Genomic DNA, 18,750 nt, shown 5'->3' on the forward strand with positions numbered 1-18,750 from the left:
GAGTGATTTCAAATAACTTAGACATTCGATTTTTGCAAAGCGGAAATACAGAGGGACATTTGGTCGTGTTCTATTTCTCATATTCTCCTCACAGATGCTGTCAATAACCCCTATGAGCAGGGCAGGCTCCAAAAATGAACAATCACAGGCCAATCTGTCTCCATCAAAAAGACACACACACACAAACATACACATGTGCACGTTGTCACACGCACACACACGCACACACACACACACACACACACACACACACACACACACACACACACACACACACACATACACACACACACACAGGGCTGTCAACACAAGGAAACAGCAGCTGCTCACTGTCACAACACTGTTTCTGTTTGTCATTCAGACCAGAGTTACCCCCTCCTTGTGAGCCTCTTGAGCTCTCTCTGTTTCATCACTCATGCATTTGAGAACATGTGGCCAGGCATAAACATTTGGAGGCGATGAATATAAGATACAAGAGTTTGGACGCAATCGTGGAACAGCACAGCGGAGTTTATCAATAAGATATCATAAAGTTTAGTTTTGCTTTGAATGACATTACGCAAATCTACCTTACCTTACATTTATTCAATTCATGTGCTTTTATTGATAAAAAATACATTCTGACCATGAGCAGGGTTGTCACGCCAAGGATCTGACCTGTAACTTGGTCTGATTTGGTCTCCATGATGATAGAAAGGTTTAATACATACTGTGAAACATTCCAGACAAAGCAATAATATGCAAAGTGGATACTATTTACTTATACGTTCCTACATTCCACTTTCTACTCCACTGCATTTTAGAACAGGACTGAAAAGTAAAAGTGTTTTTTGTTATTTTTTGAGACCTGCTGCAAAGACTGAGGGTTTATTTTTGACATGTTCATGATTGGAGCAAACAAAAATATACAAATAAAAACAGCTTGGAGAAATGACTGATTTCAATTGTTTCTACTGAACAAAATTCAGCACCAGTGTTGAATATGAGCAAAATACTTTTACTTTTTAAACATATACTTTAATATGTTTACTTAAGTCAATCTTTTCATATGATAAGATATGATTTTTACAAGGAGAAGATGGCTGAGAGGTTAGTGCTCTTGCATCACAGCAAAAGAAGGACCATAGGGTACTCCTCTATAAGATCAAGAGAAGGGCCCTTGCATACTGGACCACAGTTGCCCATCCTTGAAAGTATAGTGAGGCAACCTAATGAGTTAACAGCAGCAAGAGGCATTACGGACAACTTTGAAATAATAATAAAGGTGTCATTTGTGGTTTTCATGTTTGGTCGGCCAGTGGAAAATACAGAAAGTAGAGTTTTTTGTTTTTTTTTTAAAAAAGCCCCCCTATATATTTGTGGCATCATCAACACAAAATTTGATCCAAAATGCAGCAACAATGTGTAGGCAAGGGACAGATTTTTCTGACTTACTAAAATAAAGTTACTCCTTACATTTCATTCACCAAATAATACAGTGTAAATCACGTTATATCATGTTAAAGGTAGAGTATAAAGCTTTTTGCAGGTGGCAGGTCATCTGCATGATTCAAAGGAAGTAGAAAGTTAAAACCATACCAAACATTCGCCACGGAGATAGATACGTTTTATGCTTTAACATGGAAGGTTATAGCCAAAGGAACATGTCCATGGAAACAAGCAGGAGTAAGCCCGCTTGCATTTTATTTGAGTCGATTTTTCTGGCTAAAAAATTAACTTTTTAGACTTAGACAAAATTTATTGATCCACAAGGGAAATTACTTGGACACAGAAGCTTGCACATCACAATATATTATAATAATAAAGAGCGGCAATATGAATGGTAATAATAAATTCAATATAAGTAGCAAAAAAAAACAAGAAAAGCTTCGACTTTGTTTAGAGAAAAACGCAGCCTGACCTGTTCCATATTTAACTGGTTCAAATATGAATGAATAACTTAAAGATAACATTTTTCTTATACAATTTTTCTCCACTCTACTTTAAAAACTGGAGGAGGGGTGCATCTCTGGAGAGGATTTAGAATAGTCCAGGAGAAGCAGCAGCGCTAACAGCCACACTGAGAGAAAGAAGAAAAAATAGCAAACACCCACACTTCAGCTATTTTTATCTGACTCCTACTGGCCCCTGCCTGCGTGGAGTGGATACATCACACAATGGTGCACACATGAGGAGGAGACCATCAGACAGCGTTGGCCGTGCCTCCTCCATCTTCTAGGAGCAGCTGAGCAGACAGTTGCTATCATTCACTATTCACAGAGACATGCGCGCGCTGTTGTGGCTGCATTGTGTACGCACTCAATTGCACTAACGCCAAATACGGTGCATCCTCAGGCCGGTTAGGAGCATATTGTGGGAGCCTCCGGGCATCTGCCGGTGTTGGAAGAACGGCCCTATAGACGCTAATGTTACAGATGGCGGTGCGGTACAGTAATGGGCTGTCAGTGCTGAGCAGTGATTTCATAGGGATGATAAATGGCACTTGACAAGAGCCTTATTTATGGGGAAAAGCAAATGACACCTAGCAGTCATTCTGGCAACACGCTGCAGTTTACATTACATTACATGTGGAAAACAGAAAACTGGGAAACAAAAACGGTGAGAACTGGAATAACAGAAATAAAGGTTGGTTAACTTTGTGCTAGAGGAAATAAAAAGATTTCTTTTAAAGGGACAGTCTAGAATTTTGGACATAGGACCTCATTTCCTAGTGAGCCAGAGTGTTGGAGATGTGTGGAGACACTTTTTAAAATATTCCATCCAGTCCTTGTATTTGCAGAGGTCACTGGTGCTAGGCTAGTGCATTCCAATGGCCATAGTTATCCTGCCATTAAAAACAGTTTTACCTACTCCACAAAGCACCCGAAGCAAATCTATTATTACACCAGACTGTCGATGTAAATGTCTGTGTTGATGAATAATGTTTGAAATAAAACTAACCTTGCATAGCATGAATCGTCACATGTTGAGGGACTATTTTCTCAGCAGCAGCGGAATTTTACTTTGCTGGTAAGATAGGTGCTAGGTGATATCAGTCCGCTGCTGCCAAACTTTCTATCAGAAACTACAACTCATTGCTGCTACTCAGATATAAATCTTTCAAATGAAAGGTTGGTTTTACTTATAAAATTATTCTATCAACACAGACATTCACATTGACAGTCTGGCGTAATAATAGATTTGCTTCGGGTGTTTTGTGGAGTGGGTAAGACTGTTTTTAGTGGCAGGATAACTATGGCCATTGACATGCGCTAGTCTAGCACCAGTGACCTCTGCAAATACAAGGACTGGATGGAATATTTTAAAAAAGTGTCTCCACACATCTCCAAAACTTTGGCTAAAGAGGAAATGAGGTCCTACGGCCAAAATTCCAGACTGTCCCTTTGGAAGGTGCAGTAACTTGTCTCCATCATGTTCCTGCTTTGACTGAAATGTTCCACAGCATGGCATAAACGTATTTATCTCCATGCTTTAATTTAGTTTAGTTTAGTTTATTTGGCCTGTCTTTACATTTAATTTACATTACATTACATGGGTACATAGAAGCACACATAGCCCAAGAGGAGTATACTGAATCAAACTTTAAAACACCTTTAATTTAACAGTTTAATGCCATACTGTGAAACATTCTCAGCAAGCAGATCCCCTATCGGAAAAGTTACGTAGTGCACCTTTAACAAAATAATTCTAGCACCTTCATACCTACATTATTATCATTGCCTATCAATGTTCAGCCACCTGGGTCATTAAGAGTAAGCCTACTTGTGTGATAATAGTCATGGTATATAAAAAACAACAACAAAAATCACGTTAATGGCATGTAATTATCATTATTTACCTCTGGCTAGCATTTCAGTAATCAACAAAATGCGCATTGTTTTGAGGCAGAAAGGTTTGAAGATTGATTTGGCACATCACAGCCCATTATAGCATGTGTGTAATGAATAAATTACGCTCTGTACTGAAAGGAGCCTCACTTTGGTCTATTATAGTTAATATAGTCCATAGTTTATCAGACTAACTCAGTGCCTAGTCAGAGGCAGACTGAGCCACACATCGGGGGTCTGATGTTGAGCTGGAGGGGTTGGATCTGGTACAAGAGGTTTTGGGCTGAGAATGTAGACTGGAATAAAATAAACATGAGAGAATGGAGACGGTGCTGCCAGCAGTCAAACACCGAACCTGCTACAGCCAAAACCAGTGAAAACAATGGATTTCCTGCAGCCGTGTGGGGCACAGAGAGAGTCACGTTAGCTGTAGTTAAAGTCCCAGTATCTTGTGTCATTAATTTTGTTCCAATTTTAGGCTTTTTTCTATTGGGTTATTTCTATTTTACAAACCATATAGCGCCTTCAGCCGATTCCTTGTTTCTTTGGATATGCCATTGCACTGCCTGTAATGTCCCACAGTATGACATTACACAGCTCTACTTTACATTTATTCAATTACGTGGTGGTTTTATTGGTCAAAAATACTTAGAAAAACAGGCATTCTGACCCTGAGCTGTTACTTTACTTTTTCTATTTTCAGGCCATCTTAAAACTGATATGATTGTGTTTGCTAATCTGTGCATTGTGTCTCCATGGGGACTTCTGAACATTCTACCATAGAGATACATGTTGAACACCCCCAGTCACTGCAAAGTATCCGTTATGGTCTTTTGGTAGATGCATGATTTAGTTCTATTTTATATGAGAATCAATGCATACGCCGTCAGTCAAGTGTCAGCGCTGGGATCAAAATACTGTGGTCAATTTCAGATTCCATCACATTTAGAAACATGCTCTGTCAGAATGGTTCAAAGACAGTCGGCTCCCTGACACCCTCTGATCTCAAGTTCAAAATGTGTCCAGTCCTGTCAACAAAAGTTTTCTGCTGAGGAGAGATAAGGTCTGGACCAAAAGCAGAGGAACCTTAGGAAGAATTTAGTTAAAGGGACAGTCTGGAATTTTGGACACAGGACGTCATTTCCTAGTGAGCCAGAGTGTTGGAGACGTGCGGAGACACTTCTTTAAATATTCCATCCAGTCCTTGTTTTTTCAGAGGTCGCTGTTGCTAGGCTAGTGCATGTCATGGCCATAGTTACCCACGCCACAAAACACCCGAATCAAATCTATTATTACACCAGACTACCGATGTAAATGTTTGTGCTGTTAAACATTATCAGCACAGACTACTATGCTACAGTATTAATATTCTACTGCAGTTATGACTATTCTTACATATAAAACTGTATGCATGCTTTGTTTCCAATACAAAGCTGCTTTTTAAGATTAATTTGTGTTTTACTAATGCAATTTCATCAGTGCAAAGCCATATTGTAAAACATATAGTACAAACTTTTTACATTATTGTTATTAGTTTTCTGTTCCTATATTCTTCTAGCCTGATTCATCAGCCGGTTTCACTTTGTGGAAACCGTCTGACCTCGCAGCATTAGGATTTGTTCGCTCGATGGTAGGTGGGTACTTTTTTTATTTAACCAATCTCTGCTATTTGGTCGTGACATATGTAAAGTCCCGTAGGAAGAAGAAAATCCCGTAGGAAGAAGGGCAATAACGTTTTAATAGAATTCACCAAACATTCTCTTTGTTCTGGCTTTAAATCCTTGATCTGTGTTGATAGAATAATGTTTGAAATAAAACTAACCTTGCATCGCATGAATCACCGCATGTTGAGGGACTATTTTCTCAGCAGCAGCAGAATTTTACTTTGTTGGTAAAGCTTTCTATCAGGAACTACAACTCATTACTGCTGCTCAGACATAAATCCTTCAAATGCAAGGTTGGCTTTACTTCTAAAACTATTCTATCAACACAGACATTTACATCAGTAATCTGGTGTAATAATAGATTTGTTTCAGGTGCTTTGTGGAGTGGGTAAGACTGTTTTTAGTGGCAGGCTAACTATGGCCATTGACATGTTCTAGTCTAGCACCAGCGACACCTGCAAATACAAGGACTGGATGGAATATTTTAAAAAGTGTCTCTGCACGTCTCCAACACTCTGGCTCACTAGGAAATGAGGTCCTATGTCCAAAATTCCGAACTGTCCCTTTAAATGCTGGACGAGATTACTACTTGGATGGGCAACACATCATAAAAAGTTAAAATAGATAAACAATTAGTAACAGATTGATTAAAAAGTAAATAAATAATAAAAATAAAACAGACTGAGTAATATACCAAAATCCTTGCGCACTATTCTTGTCTCAATAGAGGTTTCATTATGTTGCTAAGATGTTCCACAATACGGCATTAAACATGTCTATCAGGAAGTGATACCAGACCAATTTGCTGATCAGATCTGTGGAGTGGCGACCTTGCTCACAAGTAACATTGCGTGTTTTCAAGTTCCCATGACTACAGTCTCTTTTGGTATTTGATTTTTTCAGATGAAACAGAAAATACAAATTAAAGTTTTTTTAGAGGTGCAAATGCAAGGACAGCAACTTCAAAGTAACATTAAAAAAAAAAAAAAACTAACCAAAAAAAAAAAAAACAAAAACCCAAACACTCAGAACGTTATTTTATTTTTAGGTAATGTTTTAGGTAAAGTCTTCACCAGATCATACATTTTCTGGTAGGACTTGAGGGGTAGATTTAGATCAGACTTTTGATGAATATTTGTATTTGCAATCAAATCTTGCACATTGCCCCCTGTCTCCAAAGAAAAAGTAGCAGCATCTGCACATTAGCATAGCAATTTCACACTAAGTTGGGGGGCCATGAGGGACTGAAGGTCAGATACACGGGAGACCACAAGATAGAAAGGCGAAGCTACATAATGATAGGGATTTTGTCTACACACTAGCACTGTGGTGGGCTATAAACAAACACAGATTCAAAATAGCACTGAGGAAAGATGCAGGGGACCTTTAAAATAACTCTCCCATTTACTCTCATTGAGATTTATACAAGCTGGCCTAAAGGTCACATGTGATAAGGCCTCCATTGTGATGTATGCAGTTTTATAAGATGGTAATGGCAGCGAGATAAGATAGAGATTGTAGAGGTGAGGATTTGGGGATTCAGCTCACAAAAAGAGGTGCTTTTCAAAAGAGATTAGACTTTCGGACCTGAGGAGAGTGAAAATCTTGAAAAAAGATCAGAAACTAGTTTTGGTTCCACTGAATAATCAATTAAATTTCAGGTTTGAGGGAATAGATTTGGTTACACATGAGATTTCAGGTTTAAAAAGTGTAGTTGTATTGAAGTCAAAGTTATCCTAGGACAGACTGGCAGAGAGACATGAGTGCCATTCTTCTTGGCCAAGGACAAATGCTACAGTATTAACATTCTACTGCAGTTATGACTATTCTTACATATAATACTGTATGCAAGCTTTGTATCCGATACAAAGCTGCTTTTTAAGATTAATTTGCGATTTAATAATGCAGTTTCATTTGTACAAAGCCATATTGTAAAAAAAATATAGTACAAACTTTTTGCATTATTTTTTTTAGCTTTCTGTTCCTATATTCTTCTAGCCTGATTCATCAGCCAGTTTCACTTTGTGGAAACCATCTGACCTCACAGCATTAGGATTCGTTCACTCGAAGGTAGGCGGGTACTTTTTTATTTAACCATTCGCTGCTATATGGAAGAAGGGCAATAACATCTTTCACCAAACATTCTCTTTGTTCTGGCTTTAAATCCTCAATCTTGGGAATCGTTGCCAACACAGAATGTATGGCTTCGTCTACATCCATCTCAACCGCTTTGTTAACTGTTGCGCTGTACCACAAAAGGGACCCAGACAGGAGCTTGAGTTTGACGTCCTGGCTTCACAGCTCTTCTCTGATTGGCCGGTGCTCGGTCTACAACTTCCGGGATTCTAGCAAACCGTCTAGTGTATTCCGATTTCTGACCTAGTCGCTGGAGAGAAATGAAATTGCACTAGGTGGCGCCAACCTGGCTAATATGCTTGAAGTAACGACTGTGAAACTAGTGAGTTACTGTTTATCAAGAATTAATAAATACGTATTTTTGTTACGCTTAAAGGTTTGTTGCCCAACTTTTTTGGTTGAGGGTCTTGTCTTCATGGAGACGTCATTGCTTCGTCTAGAATGTTCTACAGTAGAGATTAAACCTATAAATCTATATCAACCGAGACAACTATAGGCTACATTACAGCTCAGATCTGTGGAGGGGCAACCCTATTCACAGAGAGAATTACTGTATTTTTGAGCAATAAAACACCTGTAATGAATACATGCTAGATCGATGTGTTTAATGTTATACCATGGAACATTCTGGACAAAGCAATAACATCTGCACAGTCACTGGAGCTATTTAAATCCTTGCTCAAAACGCACCTTTTCTCCTTGGCATTTGCCCAGAGTTCGGACGAGACACCTTGGCACCTTGCTGTTTGTATTTGTTATTATTATGCTTGATTTGCTTATTGTATGTTTTATTTCACTGTAAATGTTGTTCAGCACTTTGTTAAGCTTTGGCTGTTTTAAATGTGCTATACAAATACATTTAATTTGATTCCAAGTATTCGACAAACCCTCTACCAGAAAAAGTTTTGCAGCGCACCTTTAAGTTCAGTTTTGGCTTTTAAAAAACAATGCTAGACAGGTTTTAATTCTAAAGATTCCTAGCCTCTTTGCATACTTGGTCTCAAATAAAGATAATTTGCAAAGGCTTACAACTTCCTTCTTCACTACGCGTTAAATGAATAATATTAGAATTCATAGTTGCTAGGGAAACTCTTCTCGTATGCAAATTGGACTCCACGACGCCGCTGTAGATAGCTGCTGTATGTTCTTCTCTACATTCATGTGTGGCGGATCTGACGGCATCTCCTGCTCTGTGCCAATCTGCTTATCGTTAGTGAGATCAGACCATCATCTCTCTCCGAATCAGTCTCCCCCACTGTCACAAATGTCAGCACCTCCGAGCTCAAACCCACCTCGCCATGATATATATTGGTTGTCATAGCGATTGAGAAATAGATTTTAAAAGCAGCCTCCTCCAGCTCGAGGTGTGGAGTTGGATTTAACATTTTTGAACATATAAAAGTGCAACGTGAGCAGGAGTAAAGTGGGGCACAGTATGAGAGAAAGTGATTATCAATGCATTAACATTGAGAAAGGATCTTAATGGGTGAAAAAGGCGACGGAAATGGCAAAGAGCTTAAAGTCTGAATTGCAAATGTGAAACTTTTACAACTTTGAAACTTAAGCCAATTTATTAGCCCTTATTACACAATTTTCTGATCAGATATAATGTTGTTTCCTCATCAAAATCAGACCTGGAGCTGTGTTTTGTTTCATTCACATATGTTTAACACTAGGGGTGTGCAAATATATTATTGAAATATCGATTTAGTTATTGTATAATTTGATGATACAGTATCGGTATCATGGACTGCTGAAACAATATATCGCTAAGAGTATTTTTAGATATATTTTACTAAATAATTTTGTGTAAGAGCTACAATTGTGTTGACATTTTCACTGTTTTGATGAGTAAAATTGGTGTTTTTCATATTAACTAAGTATGAAATGTTGCTCTTCTCATGATTCAGATGTGCGTTAGATTTGCAACAATGATCATAAGAGTTTCCGGTGTCTATAAGAGTTCATGTTTTGGTTAAATGATATACACTGAGTACTTCCTGTTCTATACCCGACATCATTAACTCTGCACACACTTAGTGGACTTAGACTTTTAGTATCATGGCCAAGATTTAGCCTTTGTTTTTAATTGAATCGTATTGAATCACTTTGAAATATATCACCTCAAATTTTATTGAATCGAAAGTGCACTGTATCAAAAAGCGTATCGTGGCCTGCATATTGAGGTATGTATCGTACCGGCAACGTCTTAATGATACCCGGCCCTATTTAACACACAAAACCGGCATATTTAGGCTGAGCGCTTCTCTCAAACTCAAACTCGTGATGTCATGTGGTAATATAGGAAGTGCGCCACTGTGTTTTTAAACTCCATACACCTTCACTAGAATCATGTGGATGATATCAGCCCTGGAGTTGCCAATCTCTTCTGATCTAATGGTAAAAGTTGCTGTTAACTTGAAAACGACGAATGATAAAGTGTTACTCGTGTGAATGAAACAAAACACAACTCCAGTTAAGTTTTTGATGAGGCAACAACATTCTAACATGGCTTAAGGCTTACAAGAATCTATTTTGTGCAATATGGGACCTGTAAAAGTATAAAAAATTTGTAAACAAAATCTTTAAAACTTATTTGACAAGATTAAAGGGACCCATGCATCTTTCCACAGACACAGTCACGTCTCTACAGCTACAGGAGGGGACACCTGGTCAATACCTTTCTTCTTTGCTGTATTTTGAATTGGCCTCAGGAATCTCCAGGCTTTTACTGTACACTGATTTACTACAGAGACACAGAGCGGACAGAATGTCAAAGTGCTGGTACCACTCCCAGTAAACCAGGCTGGAAAAAGTGGAGAGTAAAAGCTAAAAAGGTTTTAGAGATTTCATGTAAATTATGCAAAGCAATAGAGCCAGAGGTGGGGTTTTGCATTATATTTACTTAGAAACAATTACAGAATCACAAAACAAATTGAATTCTCTCAACTGGACAAAAGATTTTAAAAGAAAATAAGTTTCACCACTCATCCAAGTAATGGCAAAACGTATTCACTATTACGGTAAAACTTTTTGTCCAGTTGAAAGAATCCAATTTACTTTTGCAATGGAACCTACCTTTTCCTCATCAAAAAACATACCTGGAGTTGTGTTTTGTTTCATTCACACATGTTCAACACAAACCCTGCATATGTAGACTGAGTTCTTCTCTCAAATGGAATTGTGAATGAAACAAAACACAACTTTGGGTATTTTTTTGAGGAGGTAATAGCATTATAACATAGCAGTTTTGTGTTTATAGGACCTTTAAGGTGGGTGAAGTGTCTTGATCACCAGCTCTGTGGCCTTGTGAACCTGTCACCAATGTCCCAGTTCAATATTTACTTTATTCCATCCATATTTATTCACTACCAGTCAAAAGATTTAAAACACCACAGTGTTTCCAGTTTTTTACTGTCTACTGTTGACCAAAACGTATTCTAAACTTTTGATTCATCAAACTAGACACCTTTGGCAGATACAGCTGAACACTCAAATATTCTTCAAAAAGTTCTTCCCAAGTCTACTGCAGAAGTCCCCATAAATGTGTGGCACTTGTAGGTTGTTTGGCTTTCACTTTTCTGTCCAGTTTATCCCAAAACCAGCTCGATGAGGTTTAAGTCTGGAGACTGTACTGGCCACTCCACGTTTTCAAGCTTATCATCTTTTTCTTTCTTCCTGAGGTAGTTTTGGCAAAGCTTGGACATTTGTTATCTTTTTTTTTTTTTTAAACCTCTGGCTGTTCAGTACTTACCTTTGTACGATTTTAAACTCTTCATTGGACTTGCAAAGCTTGAATTGCAATAAAAAACTGGAAAAATTAGGGTGTTCTAAAACTTTTGACAGGTAGTGTATTTACTTGAATAAAATGTTCAACCTCCATTATTGTGTATGTGCATGTATGATTTGTTCTACATAAACTCACCTTGCCTAATGAAGAACTTTTTAGTCTAATGTCCCCACCTCTGGAAAGCTTTCCCATTAGGCCTGTGCTACATTTCACATCAGTACAATCCAATGTTCTGTAAGTAACTGTGTCTGGAGCCCACCTCTGTCCATGCTGTGTCATATCAATGGCCCTCCTGGCAGGAACAGGCGAGCCCCCATCCGTAACACTCAGCACCTCCATAGACTTCCTCTCTGGTCTCCTCTTCCCGTGGCGATTCAACATGGGGCTGTCCACTCTCTTCTTTGGTGGATCTAAGCACAAACATACACAAAAACACCTTACCCATGATGCACCTGGCGACTTCACACACTGACGTAGAAACTGTTGTGTTTGTGAGCGATGTTTAGCTCTCATGGCACTGACATTTAACTAATACTGTGAATAGCTAATGCTTCCTTTTCAGACCTTGAACTAATGGCCGGTGCATTGACTGTATCGCGTTCACTCAAGAGGGAGTCTATTCATCAAAATGTCGCCATCGAAGCATATGCAGCCACTGTCAGTCAGTGAAAAATCACACAAGAACAAGACCAACTTGAGCATCTCTTTTTAATCCACGTTGCTTGGGGAGAGTGTGGATTCTTTTATATTATATTTGGAAAGAACAATTCTGCTTTATTATCATTAGAATGTTTTAGTATTCTATTCCAAAAAACTTCAAATCCTTTTTTCTCTCAAAAAGTTATGACTATTCTAAAGCAACTTGAAATTGCAGTGAGAGGTAGAATAAGAGGACATAGGAAACATTAGTGTCAATAGGGAGCTGTTTTATTTATAAGGATATATGATTAACCACCATACTGAAATTCCTAAAGACACCAATTAAGATGATAATACATATGTAGGTCTATTATAAATGCTGTATTGCTGTATTGTATCCTAATCTTTCTTACCAACTTCATTGCGTGGTGGCAGATTCTGGTCCTCCTGACTGGGATACCTCTCCTTACGGTCCAGCAGAAGGAAATAGATCATCTTTTCCTGGTTGTCACTGGAAACAAAAGAGCAAAAACATGACCATTATGTTCACTTATTGAGAGACTTTTGTTTTTCATTTCCTAGCACCAAACTTGTCTCAGGCCCTAAGCTGCAGGATCAAGGTATGAGGAGATGTTGCAGCTTTTTCTGAACCTCAAGCATGAAATAACATTATATATTTGAATACATATTTAATCATATTTCTCTGGCCTTTAGTACTGGACAGAGCAGACTAAATAATAATACATTTGGGTTGAAAGATGGGAGCTTACATTTTTGGTAAAACTGCACTATGTAATTTTACTAGTATACTAGTTGCTTGTCTCCAATAACTTCTCAGGGGTCTCCAACCTATAGCTTGGGAGCTACCAGTAGTTCTCCACCCCCTTCCAAGAAGACCAACTTTGTGCACTAATAAATAGAAAAAAGTTTATGTTTTACAGGTATCTTAGTGTACCCTTGCCCTCTTTCTTATAATTACTCTCAATTTCTTGTGGATGTTAAAATGAGTAGCTCTCTGCAGTTTTTGTTTTGTAAAAGTAGCTCACCGGAGGAAAAAGGTTGTAGACCCCTGGCCTAGAATGTTCCAAAGAATTGACGTCAATCATGACTATCTGGAGACGAGCATCTAATTTCACAATGTCAGGTTATAGGTCAGATTTGTGGAGAGTTTACTCACTGTAAGAATGCATATTTTTCATGTTTCAACCAATAAAACACCCATATTTAAATAAATGCAAGAGTGATACATTTAATGCCACACTGTGGAAAATTCCAAGAAAGCAGCTACATCTCTGTGGAGACGTTGTGATGGACATTCCAAAAGAAAAGTTACATAGTTGCTGGAGTGGCACTTTAATTGTTTACTTCACCAAGAAAGAATTCAGAATCCACAACAGCAAGAGTCCAAATGAGTGTTGTAATACACTGAGTGATGGACCATTAAATATCTTATTAGTTTTAAATGTGTTTTCTAAGACATGACGCAGCCATTTCTAAACAATATTATGGCCCATGTCAAGTTGTGATTTGTGCTTGAGATAACTTATTCTAGCAGTAAGCAGTAGGGAGTTTGAAAACAGCTGTATTAAGCATGATAAAACCTCCCAAATCACACAAAACAAACATTTGAATCTGACAATTTTTCCTAATTTAATTCAAGGTTATTTATATAGCAAAGTGCTTCACATAAAAGTCAACTAAGAAAACAAAAAAATAAAAAAATAAATAAAAAATACAAACAAACAGATATACAGATAGCAGGAAAAGCACAATAAAACACCAAGATATCCTGTCTAGCAAGGGAATAGATGCTAAAACCCCATCACATTCACAGTGGTTACAAGATGTCATGTCCTGTTTAAAGCTGGAAAAGTTTGATTTTCATTTAAACAAAATATTAGTGCATTTGAGAAAACATGGGGCCCTTTCTTACAGTTGTATTCAGCTCTTTAAAAAGAATAGGCTGTGGCATAGTTACATGTGAATAAAGACAACACCTGGGATAAATATTCTACCCATGCGGAGACAGGGGGAGTGGGTTTTTCGTATTTTTGGGGGGTTGTTTTGCACTTTTTTTCCCCACCTATTATTATTTTGTCCACCTGCCATTCTCCATGTGGATCTGTTCTGGTGGGGGACTTGCATTTTGGATGTTATTTTTTTTCCCCCAGCTCTGCAGAATTGTGACATCTGTGAGTTTGTTACCTGCCAGTTGTATGTATATGTATATATTTGATCATTTGGAAACAATAAATGAAACATGTAACTTTTTGGTTGGGGGTCCATCACCTAAATTACAGGTTTTATAGCTCAGAAATATCAAGAAAAACAGATATTCTGACTTTGAGTGGGATTGCCTCTTCACAGATCTGACCTGTAACTTCTAAATCACTTGACTTAAAAAAAAACAAAAACATCATGTTAGACAATACACTTAATATAGTCTTTGCAATTTTGTGAAAGAATCAAACGTTACTTTTTGCTTCTGTCTAAATGAGCAGATTCAAGCCTGTGGGCCATTCGTTTGCATAGGCCAAAGGAGCTGGTTTGGCTGTAATAAAGACAGATTGGAGCCCAGTAGGAGGCAAAGAGACAGAGACCTGCAACTTCAGCTAAAATCAAGCACCAAACGCACATGGAGATTTCCCCTCGTCCAGCCTTATTACAGACCGCTCCCAGGAGACAAGAGGAGGAGACGAGAGACACAGTGAGAGGCCAGAGTGGGGAAGGAAACACACTTAGAATTAAATAGAGGATGATGAGGAGACACTAAACTCTGTAATAGCAGATAGGACCTAACCAGACATGCATAATGTGTGGGGATGCACCTGTCCAGCTTTTTCAGTTCCAATAAGTGGTTAGTCAGTTTGGAGAATGTGATGATATTATATTCCCAGACGGGGGGCAAGGGCCAGATTTCCCTAGTGATACTTTGCCATGGAATATCCAAAAGGTAAATTCACAAATGTTGAACCGGACAACTCAAAAACTCACTGTATTACAACTAGGGATGGCACGGTTCATGAAAAAGAACCGAACCATTCGGTTCGCTTGTCACGGTTCAGGACGTGTGCATACCATATGGTTTTCACGGTTCCCGGCTTGCGCATTGTAGCCTCGTGCCCATATGTGACCTGTTTCATTATGGCGCAAAAGAAGAGGTGTGGAGGGTGGGTGCTGTGTGTCATGTGTAGAAATGGCCAGTAGGAGAGGGCCACCCGTAGATGGAGGATGCGCCCGTGTCGTTACCTCGCAAAACCACAGCCACGCGTCACCACAAAGGCTGCTCCACCAACAGCTGCAGCAGGACGTACACACGCAGCACTGGCTCTGTGTTTGTCAATGGAAAAGCTGATCAAACTTGACTGGGTGCATTTACATCCTATGCGAGTGTAAAAATTGCAACTTTTGGACATATAACTTTTAGAATGCATGGAAAGTGAATGAGGGTGGCTCCACTGTATGCGCTAGATGCGCATATGGAGCAGCATGTCCTGCGCGCGTAGATTTCAGAAAATAGGATCCATCCTATTTTTTGATGCTCTACGCAAGCGTAGGCGTATATCCCCATCAAAATACACAGAGAGCATGGATCTTTGTATTTGTGCGTTTACTCCAGGGGCAGTTCTGTGTCGTGTGAAAGAGCCCAGGTCCCGAAAGACTGTTAATAAGTGCTTTAAAATTTACTTTTGAAATCCTTGCGTTTGCTGTGGTGAGCCTTTACAGAAGGTAAATACAAGTCTGTTCAGCTGTTAGATTCACTGTGGACCTGATACAAGCGACTAAACACGTGCAGTCAATTTTGATCGTCTTTTCCATTGACAAACTCAGAGCCAGTGCGTATACGTCCTGCTGCAGCTGTCAATGGAGCCGCCTTTGCGTTGATGCGTGGCTGTGGTTTCGTGAGGTTTGCCTCAAGAACTGTACCGAACTGAAAACCACGATCTTAAACCGCAATATGAACCAAATCGTGAATTTTGTGAACTATGCCACCCCTAATTACAACACAATTTTTCATTTTGACAATATTCATTTTTAGAGATGTAACAATAACCCAAATATTGTGATATTGTATCGTCAAAAGTCTCACAATAATATCGTGTGCTGTCATAATGTATTGAATAAGTTCCTTTGCTTAAATGAGATTTGGATATATATTGATATATATATATATATATATATATATATATATATATATATATATATATATATATATATATATATATATATATATATATATATATATATATATATATATATATATATATATATATATATATATATATATATATATATATAAATGTACACACATATTGATTTTAGCTGCCAGCCATCTGCTGTCATCTGAAACCCAGCAATACGAATGTCGATACTATAGCTATCGGCTGATTCTGATATCAACCAATACCAATGCAGAGATTGAAAACAGCATTTATTTCCTTAAAACTGAACTAAAAAAAAGAAAACTGATGCAAATGTGTTATTTAGCTATTATTTATCCTTCAAGTAACGCCAGAACAGCTTTGTATAAATAAAAATCCAAATATTATGAGACTTTCTTAGCCAATTACAATCAGTAAATAGTTTTGTTACATCATTTTTTTACCCAACCAGGTTATCAATTGAACCAATATTTGGAAGACGATATCCAGTATAGCAAAATTTTCTGTGCAGATGTCTGACACCACTGCATCCCTAATAATGTGTGCAATATATGTGGAAATATAACAAATTTAAGGAGAACAAGTTTTATGAGGATTTAAATTGACCTGGTAGAAAAAGACTGCCAGTCATTCCAATCCAACTAGATATATACAGTAAAAAATTCCACATAGTGCCAAGAAAATTTACACAAACATAGGGAGAACATGTACAAAAAAAGGCATAGACTGGGAATCGAACCCATGAGCTCAGAATCATTCATGCAGTAAAAGATGGTGAACAGTGTTGCTCAAGGACACAACAACACAATGCATTGTCTGTGGTAGGAATCCAACTTTTAAGTGTTGACAAAATGAACAATAGCTGGAACTGCTCTTTATTTAAGAGTAAACAAACACAATTATTTTCCTCATTGTCATTTCACCACCTTCCACAAAAAAGTTTATCTGAGAAAGTTTTGTTTTGTTTTGTAATGTTTTGTTTCTCACCACCAAAGATAACTTAGCACTTATGAACTCTGCCATCTACTAGTTCATCGTGGCCCTGGAGACTTAGAAACACCTCATTACAGCCGAAGGGAATACAACCACATCTTAGTCACGGTGGTGATTTGCATGTTTTATTTTTGCACCAGTGCCCTTCCTGACAAGCAGGGGTGAGGCAAGATTTCTGAGATCACTTATCTGGTCAGTCACTTTCACAGTTATTTTAGTATTATGATTAAAAGGCCCATATTACGCTATTTTCTTATCTCTGTTATAATGTTGTTTCCACATCAAAAGCATACCCCCATCTCTACTAACCAAAAGGTACAACTTCCTGTTAACTTGAAAACTACTTCATGACATTACCAGGTGGAACAGAGCTTTTTGAGCTTTATAATAAATTGTTAATCAAATACATGGGAATGAAACAAAACACAACTCCAGGTATGTTTCTAATGGGATAAAAGCATTATAACATGGCTTTAAACTCACAAGAGTCAGTTTTGCATAATATAGGACCTTTAAATAAATATTTAGGAACAGTGATGGTGGGGATAGAACGGTCATTCTTTGTGTTAGTATTCTAACGTACATTTCAGAACTACATTCTTGTCAATCAGAATATGCATACATAGCATATGTATAGGGAAAACATATATATATTTTATGCAGTTTAGGCACATTTATAACCTGGGCTACATATACAACAGTAGACATTTATAATTTTTGCATTTTATACTTCTTGATTTGGTAGGTTTATAGCCTAGATTCATTTCCCGTCACAACCACAGCCAGTTGCAATGTGTAACGGGGTTAGATAAAGTGAAGTCTCTTTCCAGGACAATGTAGGATGCACTTAGGCAAGGTTTGAACCAGCAAGCCTCCTGTTTGTGGCCTCACATCCAACCCAGTACACTATTGTTGCCCTGATATTTTGTATTACTCATTTTTAGGAATGTAACAATAAGCAAAGTATCGTGATATCGTATCGTCAGAAGTCTCACAATAATATCACAATATATCGAATTACAAGTTCCTTTGCTTAAATGCATGGTTTTACAGTAGCAACATCTTATGAAGATAGGGAACTACATAATTCAGTTCAGTGCAAACAACAGGAAGATATATGTTTTTTACTTGAATTCTTGTGATTATGATGGAAATAATTCATACCAAAATCTCGTCAAGGTATTTTAAAAGCAAAAAAGTGTCCTATCTACAATTATATTAGCCTCTCCAAAATATCACAATAAATATCGTATCGTGAGTTGCATATCGTGATAATATCGTACCAAGAGATTTGGATATCGTTACATCCATACTAATTTCTATATTTTATTTTTACTTTAACATACATTTGTATAATTATGCCTTATTTGACAGAAGACTCTTGATATTTTTGTACTTATATTGCATTTACTATTCCCATTTATATTGTTGCTCCTTGTTATTATTCTACATTGTGATGTGTGAGCTGTGTCCAAATAATTTCCCCTGTGGATCAATAAAGTGTCTAAGTCCAAGTCTAAGTGTAATGCATACAGTTA

At 37.8% G+C, this 18,750-nt stretch overlaps 1 protein-coding gene across 1 annotated transcript in view; it reads right to left on the minus strand.

The window, feature by feature from the left end:
- Positions 1 to 18,750, minus strand: part of brsk2b (BR serine/threonine kinase 2b) — a 297,761-nt gene that overhangs the window by 18,919 nt on the left and 260,092 nt on the right. The window contains exons 11-12 of the mRNA XM_055155485.1: positions 12,470 to 12,567; positions 11,677 to 11,827 (exon numbers count right to left, since the gene is read on the minus strand). Coding sequence (XP_055011460.1) covers positions 11,677 to 11,827; positions 12,470 to 12,567 — 249 coding nt within the window. The remainder of the gene's footprint in view (positions 1 to 11,676; positions 11,828 to 12,469; positions 12,568 to 18,750) is intronic.

The sequence above is a fragment of the Boleophthalmus pectinirostris genome, unplaced genomic scaffold (assembly GCF_026225935.1).
Source record: "Boleophthalmus pectinirostris isolate CB_2022bp ecotype Guang Dong unplaced genomic scaffold, ASM2622593v1 HiC_scaffold_2, whole genome shotgun sequence".
NCBI lineage: Eukaryota > Metazoa > Chordata > Actinopteri > Gobiiformes > Gobiidae > Boleophthalmus > Boleophthalmus pectinirostris.